At 41.0% G+C, this 11,363-nt stretch overlaps 1 protein-coding gene across 1 annotated transcript in view; it reads left to right on the top strand.

The window, feature by feature from the left end:
* The window catches only part of LOC147217009 (dual specificity testis-specific protein kinase 2-like), a 30,666-nt gene continuing 19,303 nt past the window's right edge, over positions 1-11,363 (top strand). The window contains exons 1-2 of the mRNA XM_086177004.1: positions 1-893; positions 968-1,178. Of these exons, the coding sequence (XP_086033130.1) occupies positions 868-893; positions 968-1,178 (237 nt within the window). The 5' untranslated portion in view covers positions 1-867. The remainder of the gene's footprint in view (positions 894-967; positions 1,179-11,363) is intronic.

Below are 11,363 nucleotides of genomic sequence, written 5' to 3'. Positions count from 1 at the left end.
CGCCTCAACGAACGGCTCCTGAAGCGAAAATTCTGACAGGATTATCATCAGTAGAAACAACCGCGTTACCGGGAAATAATTGAATGAGTAATCTGCCATCGGCAAATTTTAAATTCCCTTCGATCTGACGTGAGAAAAGAGGTAACACGATGAACTTACGTTTGTAGTTCGCTTGTCATTGACGGCTCGCGTTCACGGTAGTCTTGATTTTTTTAATGGGCTGAAAAAAATTACAGTATTTCTATACGCTAATTGGTATTTAAATGAATAACAATAATGTGTCGATAGTATCTGAAACAAAGGAAAATTGGATATTTGGAACCTAACGGTACGCGTCAGTGGTTGTTAGCTAGCGCTCCGGTTTACACGGCTCACACTCAGTCGGATGGATACATCTCTCTTGTCGCCGCTAACGCCGACATATCCCACGTTTCATATATACTTGTTCGCACTGCTGCTGCAATGGTTCCGGCATGAACTTTACCAGGTGCCCGTAATACCTCTACAATGCATCTGCCCCCCTGCTTTCTTCCCGCACCGTGCAACAACCGGCGCGCCATCCCAAAGAAACGGCAGATTGCACTGACGTGAGGTTTACGGTATGTGGAAATCTTTAAAACCGTAAGAGTCACTGGTCATGGCGTGAATGGCTTTACCTGCCAGAAGATCAATGTGAGTTACAAAACCTCGCTCTGGTGGAGATTATTGATAATTTTGAGCTCGAATCTCAAACTGCAACTTCAACAACGGGAAAAAGAACCATTTAAAAAACATTTTTTTTTGTGGAAATATATACAGAAGAACTGAAGCCTTTGTCAGAGGTGGATCCTGGATAGAACAGGCCCATTCTCAGGTTCTTTAATCACCATGTTGGTGGGAGACATCTCTGCCTGGTTAGTTAGGACTACTTATGTCTAATAGATTCTTTGGGAAGCATCGTAGCAGTCTGAGTGTTGTTGTCCACTAGCATGATGGACTACCACACAGAATCCTGCCTGTGTGATCCAGAGGAGGGCCATGTTGGCTTGGATGAGCCACCCCTCCACAGCATCCACGCACCCAACCGGATCCGCCCATCATCGTATCGGGCTCTTAGAAGTGCAGTGTCCAGTCTGGCGCGCATCGATGACTTCTTCTGTGAGAAGATTGGTTCAGGCTTCTTCTCTGAGGTCTTCAAGGTATGTAGGCTTTGAGATTTTAAGTCATTGTACAGAGTATGGATAGAAGTGACATCCACCCCTGGATACGCTCCCATATTAAAACTGGCTAGTGTTGTGCTTCAGTGTGAGTACCTTTATTTGGAAAAAAATAATAGTAATAATAGCCTGATTATATGAATTGATTTCAGCCAGACAGTGACCCTTGATGTATCTTAACAGATATTGTTATGAATATCTAACATACAGTCAGGTTTTCTGACATATACATGCTATTTCTAGATTAGAATGCTATGCAAAAAATTCAATAACATGCCATTTTGAAGGTAACCGTTGGTAACCGTTAAGTTCTGCCATTGTATTTTTATTTACATAAATTCAGCTGAGTATCAGCCACATCAACAGCCTCCTAGAAGGTAAACTAGTTTGTGATTTTAAAAGAAATGTATAGATTTACAATCAACAGTCACAGTTATAATCTTTTAAGCCTCCTCCATAAATAGTGGGCGGCCAAAAAGATTTTGGTTCAGTTATTGTGATAATTTTGTCATTTGCTAAATGGATGAAGCCCATTGATCAAACCGTTGTCAGAAACCTCTAAATCAGAGAGTAGAGTTAGTCACTGTCCTTCTGAGTTAAGGTGAGGCATTTTGTATGGCATAGCAATGTTTTTTTTTTTTTTAATTAATTCGCCAAACTTGATGTGGCGTCGTCACCAGTGAAGTCACCAGTGAAGTCACCAGTGAAGTCACCAGTGAAAGTATTTTTCAATTTGACATTAGTTTGGACATTGCTACTGTTCTTCTTCTTCTTCTCCTCCTTTTCGGCTTTTCCCGTCAGGGGTCGCCACAGCAAATCAACCTTCTCCATCTAACCTTGTTCTCTCTATCCTCCTCTCTCACTCCAGCTACTTTCATATCATCTCTCACTACATCCATAATTCTTTCCTTTGGTCTCCCTCAAGACCTCTTGCCTGGCAGGTCCAATTCCAGCATCCGTCTACCAATATATTCACTATCCCTCCTCTGTACATGAACGAACCATCTCAGTCTGGCTTCTCTGACCTTCTCTCCAAAACATCTAGCATGTGCTGTTCCTCTGATAGACTCCTTTCTGATCCTATCCATCGTGGTCATTCCCAAAGAGAGGCTTAGCATCTTCATCTCTGCAACCTCTAGCTCTGTCTACTGCCTTTTCATCATTGTAACAGTTTCTTGGCCATACAGCATCGCTGATCTCGCCACTGTCTTGTACACCTTTCCTTTTATTCTGGCTGAAAGTCTTCTATCACATAGTACCCCTGACACTTTTCTCCACCCATTCCAACCTGCTTGGACCTGTCTCTTCACCTCTTTTCCCACACTCTCTGATGTTCTGGACTGTTGACCCCAAGTACCTGAAATCCTCCAACTTCTTGATCTCCACTCCCTGTAGCCTCACTGTTCCACCTGAGTTCCTTTCATTCACACACGTATACTCTGTCTTGCTGCGACTAACTTTCACTCCTCTCCTTTCCAGCGCGTACCTCCATCTCTCTAGATTTTCCTCACTCTGCTCCCTGCTCTCACTTCAGATCACAATGTCATCCGCAAACATCATGGTCCATGGGGAATCCTGTCTAACCTCATCTGTCAGCCTGTCCATCACCATTGCAAACAAGAAGGGACTCAGAGCTGATCCCTGATGGAGTCCCACCTCCACCTTGAACTTCTCTGTTACCCCTATAGCACACCGTACCAGTGTCTCACAGCCAGCATACATGTCCTGCACCAGTCTAACATACTTCTCTGCCACTCCAGACTTCCTCATACAATACCAGAGCTCCTCTCTTGGCACCCTGTCATATGCTTTTTCTAGGTCTACGAAAACACAATGCAGCTCCCTCTTGCCTTCTCTGTACTTCTCTATTAGAATTCTCAAAGCAAATACTTCATCCACAGTACTCATTCAAGCCATACTGCTGTTCACGAATGCTGACTTCTGCTCTCAGTCTAGTTTCCACTACTATTTCCCATTACTTCATTGTATGGCTCATCAATTTTATGCCTCTATAGTTGCCGCAATTCTGCACATCCCCAATATAGGCACCATCACACTTTGTCTCCATTCCTTAGGTATCCTCTCACTCTAAGATCCTGGTTAATAATCGAGTCAGAAAATCTACCGCTGTCTCTCCTAACTCCTACTCCATATCTCTTCCTGTCAGTACCATGACAGCTTGAAGCTTGCTCCTAAGCTTCTAGCCTTACTACCTTTCCACCTGGTCTCCTGGAAACACAGTATACCCAGTCTACCTTTTCCTGTCATAGTCCCAACATTCAAAGTCCCCACTCTCAGTCCCAGACTCTTGCCTTTCCTCTTCTCTCTCTGCTTCCAAACACACCTTCCTCCTCTCCATCTTTGACCTACAGTAGCCCAGTTTCCATTGGTTCCCTGTAGGTGATCAGTACCAGTGGCAGTCGTTGTTAACCCGGGCCTCAACTGATCCGGTATGATCTGGTTATTAGGTTTAATTTGCATGTTTGGTTTTGGCAAAAGTTTTACATTGGATGCCCTTCCTGATGCAACCCTCTGCATCTATCTGGGTTTGGGACCGGCTCTGGCAGACACCGGCCCGTCCTGCCCTGAGGCTGCATTTTACTCTTATTGTCAAACAATATTGTGGAACGCCATTAATCATAGTAATGATCTAAAAATGATAATTGGTCATTGAGTCAACAATGACTTTCCAAATGTCTGTCTCAACAGTTAAACACATACCACTAAAGTTTTAGTTATGTTTCACTGTCTACAACTTGAGCTTGGGTTCCTTTTACAGACTTTTCAGGTTAATCTCCTTTCTTTGCTTTTTACTTATATTTTCATTTTCTTAGTTATCTATTCAAACATTTATATTTGTTTTGAGTGTGGTTCCAGGTCATGTTTTGGAGGACACTCTTTTGAGGTTTACATTTAAACTTATTCAAACTTTCAATTTAATCTGTGTCAATTAAAAATGACTAATGAATAAAATGAATGACTTAAGCTCTTAATTCAAAACCAGGTAGACATTGTGATGGTTTTCAATTTGGAAGAGGCTTTATCTAAAATTTATTTTGAATGAGTTAGCTACAAATCAATTTGTTGTTAATTATGGTAATAAAATGTGTGGAAAAAGGATGGATGCATGATAAGTATTTGAAGGGTGATAATGTGTATAATTTAAGTAAACACCCACAAAACACTCCTGTTTAAGTTAACCCACAAACAAGAAAGGAAAATGCAAAATGTTGCAGCTATACATTTATACTGCTCACATTTTTCAAAAATGTCACACCTAGCTTCTTGCCTTCGTCGTGTGTCTGTGGTGTGGTTGTGTCAGACTTTGTTCTCTGCTCTTAACAGAATACAGTGCATATTGAAGAGATCATCTTTTACTAAGTTTTGGGACCAACAGCTTTTTAATTCTAATTATAAAGAGTAGTAGCTGTTTTTATTGGAATTGCTTCATCAGTGACATCAGGTTATCATGTAGTTTCAGGCAATACATTCAGACCTAAACTAAATTATCCTTCAAACCTTAAATTTTCAAATCTTGTCATTTATTAGGTGCAAGAGACCTAAAAATTTTTAAAAAATCTAGTCAAACATCCCATTTCATATTTCAGTCTGTTTCACCATCATATCATAAATATATATCTGATGCATCAATGTTATGGCCCCATATTGCATCATCAAGCTAGATATCTGTTTTCAATCTTACAGGAAGATGGTAATCTGTGCTGGTTCACCAGGAGAAGACCATTTCAATCTCATTAAGTAAAGCTGCTCTTTGATTACATTCATGACCTATATGTGAGTGTTGCTGTTAATGTTACTTGGCCATAAGAGAATTAGACGTTTGTTAGATAAATCATTAGAACAATATTTTGCATTAAAACTGTTCCCTGCTGTTAAAGAGCATCCTCACATGTGGACTCTTCCCAAAGTTCTCTGCAAGATATGACTAAAGCCTGGTCTAATGTTGTGCAGCCCTTGTCGCCAAATATCCAAGATCACATGAAGATCAGTTGGAGCCTGCTGCTCACAAATTGGTGCTTGAGCATTCTCTTTAAGCTGCTGAGCAACCAAGTCAAGAGTCATTAAACATCTATTCCGCATATTTGCTTGGGACAGTAATTATCCTGTCTGAATTGCCCTCTCAGTTATCATCAAAAGCTACATTGCATGCATAATGATCAAATTAACCACTGGATCCTGTCACACTTACTTGACTGATCTATTAAACAGTTCCTGTCACGGTGCGCGGGGGGCAGACTCGGGCAGGGAACCACACCTCAGAGCAGGAATCGGGATTGAAAGCGCTTTATTTGGATTGAACGGCAGGTAGGGTGTCGCTGGTAAGCCCCTGGCCCCAAGACAGAGTTGCACAGGGCTGGGTCTCACCAGGACGGGTTCCAGGCAGGGTGACAGCAGGTTGTAGGCGGGAAGAACTGGGTCTCACCAGGACGGGTCCCAGGCAGGATCTCGGGCTGGGTCTCGGTCCGATGGTCCACCAGGGGGTCCCGGTCTACACGCAGGGTCTGGTGGCTCACCTGGGTCAAGGCAGGATCTCGGGCAGGGTCAGAGTTACACCGGCCAGCTGGGTCCGGTCGCAACGGGGTCGTGGTCCGGTCATGGCAGGGGTCTGGGACATCCTCAATCCTCCGGCACCAGGCAGAGTGTGCCGCTGCCCTTTGTAGGAATCTTGATTAGCGGCAGCTGCTGCAGCTGGCACCGATTGCAAATTCATCTCAGCTGTGTCTCCTCTCGGCTGCAGAGAGGAGATCCTGACAGTTCCACTTGTTGCATTGGAGGTTCACACAATCAAGTAGTCATTTAACTTTACTACACGCCTTGTACTCTTGATTATTTTAACAAAAGGCCATGATTTCTCACATTGACTGAAAGAAAATATCTCTGTCATGCAAAAATCACACATTCCTGCTCAACTTCCATGGTCAGAGTAGTAACTCAAGTTGCTAGGCATCCTCCCAGAGGTTCCAGTATGGCAACTAGTCAAACTCCCTTGAGGGATAGAAATATCGAATGATGCAGTGCTCTGATTGTTTACTCTGATGTGTGTTGTTGTTGTTTTTTTTTCTTCAATTTTCTACAAAGAAATGAACTAAATGGGCATCCTGTGCCTTCAGTATTCAAAACTGTCCCACCTTCCAGGCTGCCCTTTTTAAATGGAGGATTGGGTATTGAGAACAAGCTTAGACCATCTGGCATAACTAAAGCAGCAGCATTGTAAATCAAAATTTAGTTTCCTCAGTTCATGGTATTGTATACCGAACCATTTTGTTTAATTGTGCAACTCCGATAGCAGTGCGACGTTTATGACGTTGGGTCTTCTGATGATCTCACCATATCATATATTCCTTGTGTTGGTCCCTCCTGTGCATTTATTTTGTTTCTTGTATAATGCTACAATTTTAGATTCTACTGATGTGTTTGGTTCAAGGTTGTTTTTATGTGTTTTCTGCCTGTTGACATACTGACAGGTAGAGCGTGATAGGGCTCTTGAAAAAGTCAATCACTCACGTACCTGTTCCTACTAGTCTCACGTATGCAACTGAGTAGTTGATGTGAGTGATCAGGGTAAAGGTTCAATACACAACAAGCTGTATTCCTCATCTCTTTTCTGACACATATAAATCTTTGCAAAGTCTCCCACAAAAACTGTGACAACAAAATCATCAAGGTAATTCATAGTTTTAGGAACATGGCAATTGCTGAGTGGCAACTTGAGGACCTTGAACTTGATCATTAGTAAAATGAAATAGGAATGGAATAGTGATAAGCACTGCTCAAAACATTCTCAGGTTAACTTTTCCTTCTAAATAAAATCAGTAAAATCCAAACAGATTACAGAAATTGAACTCATACATTTTTAATACTGAAGATTGAATAACTTGGACAGGATTCAGTAAAATTCAAAATAAGCAATTCTGCTTATTTTAGAGGGATTTGCATCAACCTGCTAATAAATTTGTCTATGCTGTGACCCGTATGCTAATGTTGCAAAACACAGGGGAGGCATAAAGTGCAGCTACCCTGACCACTTGCTCTTGGCAGTCTGTACACTTCTTTTTCTTTCTTGTGTGATTGCCGCTGGTAGGCTGTCCACTTGAGGAGTAAAAAGATAAGACTCTTGTGTAAGCCTCCCTCTTCTTAGCCTCTCCAGTCCATCCAGACTAACATGCAGGGGACCATTCAGTTATACTGAGCGTACCTCAGTCCCTCTCAGAAACTGCTGTGGTGTCAAGTAGAAATGACTTTTGGCGCCCAAAATGTTTGGGATATTTTTTCACTTTTTTTGTGTCAAGCTTCTGTAACATCAACTGAGGGTGTTTGCTGACAGTCTACCTATCAAAAGAAAAACAATGGTGCAGAGTATAGACCCCTCCCTCCCCAGCAAATAACTATTAACAACTACACACTAGAAGGCGAGAGTAGGTTCAACTTCCTTGGATCCACCATCATGAGCAATCTATTTCTCAACACCAAACTCAACAACCTAATTGGAAAAGGCAGCTTCCACCTTTGTAAATCTTACCACTAGAGTATGGGATAAAAGCAAACTTAATTCAGACAAAGATACAGTTGTATATAGCCTGTGCCATCAGCTTAGGCCTGTCTGTTCTGGACTCTGCACAAACACACACACACACACACACACACACACACACACACACACACACACACACACACACACACACACACACACACACACACTCAACAACAGTTTCCATCTGTGCTGCCTGATGCAGATAATGGAAATCACCTGTAAGGACTGAATTGAAGTAAGTTGAGGTGCAGAAGTGAAGCAAATGCAAAAAACAATGTAGCACCGACTTGAAGGATGGAAGAGGTCAAAAGGACATCCACGTACCCTGCTTCCCAGTCATACACCAAATCATGGTTCTCCTCCAACTTTTTCTATCTTAAAATCACAACACTGACATTCTTCTTGTCAGCGTTCACAAATCCCATAGTTTAGCCATCAACAATGACAACCCCTCCATCCTTCCCTCCACTATGGTTTTTGAGTTGGGGGTCATCCAAGATAGCACATTTTCTTAACATTTCCATATCAACAATCTCACCAGGTCTGCCTATTTCTACCTACGGAACATTATTCGGCTCCCATCTTTCCTCATTTCAAACACTCCAACCATTCTTGTCCGTTGCCTTATCACCTCCTGGATAGATCAGAATGCAATTTCGGGATTAACTTCAAATCATTGCTCCTCACCTATAAATGCATACAAATAAATCCCTATAAATCCCTTCCCCTCTCTCAGGGTTTCATCTGCAACTCAACTTGTTCCCTCTAACTACCTTAGCATCATGGGATACAGAGCGTTCAACTGCTCTGCTCCCTGGCTCTGTAAGTCACTCCCCTGTGACATCAGAAATGCTGTCATCAAAAGTTATCTGTTCAGACTTGGCTTCTCTCTGTAATCTCAATCCAACTGCTGCAAATCTCTTCTAAAAACTTTTTTTTTTTTTTAACTTTTTGTAAGGTGACCTTGGATTAATTTGATGCAGTGCAAATTGGTTAATTTCAATGTATCAGTACCTTAAAACTTGAACCTCTGAGGGGGGCACTTAAATTTGCCTTCTAATAATTATCTTATTATAATGCTTTGTGGAAATTTTACATTATTTATTTATTTTTGTTGGAAAATGGTTATTCAGATCCTAAACACTACATATTATAGGTTCAGAGTGACGATTCTTTTCCAGAAATGCAGTTTTTAGAGTGTCAAAGGAAGTGTCTGCTGTACAGTCCATCGGCTACATCAGGGGTTGGCAACCTTCACCACTCGAAGAGCCATTTGGAGCCGTTTCCCCACAGTAAAGAGGACTGGGAGCCACACAATCCTTTTGAAATTTAAAATGAATTAAATCAGCATAGAATGTTATCTATATTTTTTTCTTTATGCTATGTATCTAAATGCACTGTGGACAGCAAAATAGGAATTTCACTGTATAGGGAAACACATTTCTACACTGTGCATGTGACAATAAACACTTTGAATGTATAAACAAAATGTGTTGCAATGAACAGCTGCAGGGAAAATGAAATTACATTTCTGCATGCAAAAAACTTAATGGTAAAGGTTACTTTTAAGAAAAATACTCAATGTCTATTTGAAACCATCTTGTATTTATGAAAAAAAGGCAAACTTAAATAATCCACCGGCAGCAAACCAAACATGCTGTTCTCTCTCTGTTATCCTCAGTACGCTGTCATCATTTTACTGTTGCGTGCAGTCATTTATTAAGAGTGATAATTTTTTTTTAACACATCGCTATAATCTTCAAATTTAAAATCACATTTTAAAAATGAATGAACTAAATAAAATACATTTTAATTAATTACTCGATTATTTTCAAAAGCCACAGGGAGCCGCATCAGATGGATCAAAGAGCCGCGGGTTGCCAACCCCTGGGCTAGATTATAATGTCAAACTAGGTGAGGTTCTTGCCTTCCAGGTTGAACCCATAGTTCTCTGTGTCTCTGAGAATATATGTAATTTCTACTGCATGTATTGTCTTTTTTTCAATGTAAAATGTGTACTTCTATTAATTATAGACTTAATGGCTAAATTTGTAAATTCTAAAAGGAGCACTTTCTGTTTTTCCATTAACTTGGCTGTGTGTGCGTACCTCCTGTCTGGCCTAAGGAAAGGCCAGTAAAGGCAAATGACTCGGTGGATTTGTACAGATAAGGAGGGGTGATGGGAAATCCAGAAAGCCTATTAGTTCCACGCTATTAATACAGACCCACATGCATGCTCACGTATGCAAAGAGACACACAAACACAGGTACATGTACTTGCAGATCCAGGCGCCGTCTGAACTCTCAGCACAAATTACCTGCCAGTGACCTAAGAGCAACACATGACTACAGGCATGCTCCACTTCTGCTGTAACATTGCAGTGCAGGCTACAGGATCGCACCTTACTAAATCTTAGTTTAGTGAAAACACATGCTTAACAGTCACACACTTGCACACTTTGCATAAATGGTGCGTTTGTGTGTGTATTTCATATTTCATGGTGTGTGTGTTTCATTGCAATTTTGCATTGCAAAACAAAGAACATATTCAAAACATATTTTTGTGTGTAGATTTTTTCCAATATAGTCATACAATTGTATCATGTAATGCTGTTGGAAAAATAAAACTAAGGTTATCAGGAACTGGCTTAGGGAGTGAAATTTGGGCTCTTTGGTATCCCATTCTAATTTATCAAAATGTATTTATTTAATCTTATTTGTCCACAAAATTTGTCTTTGTGCATTTTTTTATGTATTATTAAGATATATGTATTCATTTGCTGGATAACTTAAACACAATTTACAGTTGGCTAATAAATATTCAGATAATTGGTCTTTTAAACAGTATCAAAGTGTCCTTGACCAACTGTGACAGGTGGGGTATGGACCCAAGTGCAACAATAACAACTACACACAGACAGGGACAGTCAGTAGCGGGAGAACAATTCTTGGGAACAGGCAAAAGACTCTGTCCAGTATCAGTTCCAGGGGCAGCTGGCAATGTGGGACTAATGGAAGGAACTCTGACAGCCGTGACAGAAACATTGCGGAACACTTGTTGCGGATACTGCCTTGTGTGCGTCAATCTTTTGGTTTGGTCAATTGTCAAGTGTAAGTGTGAACAATAGGTAGCTCAGAAAATACTTTTTTTCCATTTATATATTGATATATAGTTAAATTGTCTCCTGAGTCCTCAACAAGTGTTTAAGTACAAAAAATTATCACACACACAAAAAAAAAAAAAATAAAAAAATAAAAAAAAAAATATATATATATATATAAATAATAAGATTACTAATAGGGCAGCACAGCGGTGCAACATTTAGCATTTCCACATAACAGCATGAAGGCCCGTTGTTCCCTTCCCATAGGGGACCTCTCTGTGTGTAGTGTGCATGTTCTCCCCCGTGCCTGTATGGGTTCCCTCCAGGTCCTCGCCCAGTCTGCAAACATGCAGGAGGTTATTTGGAACAAATCTGAAAAATTGCCCAGATGTGTGAATGAGAGAGTGAATTGTTGTTTGTTTCAATATGTGGCCCTGTAATTGACTGGCAACTGGTCCACGGTGTACCCCGCCTCCTGTCCAGTGACTGCATGGATAGGCTCCAGCATCC

Source organism: Fistularia commersonii, chromosome 29 (assembly GCF_037954325.1).
Source record: "Fistularia commersonii isolate RoL2024-O1a breed Wild chromosome 29, RoL_Fcom_v1.0, whole genome shotgun sequence".
NCBI lineage: Eukaryota > Metazoa > Chordata > Actinopteri > Syngnathiformes > Fistulariidae > Fistularia > Fistularia commersonii.
This window is presented reverse-complemented; position numbering and strand designations above follow the sequence as displayed.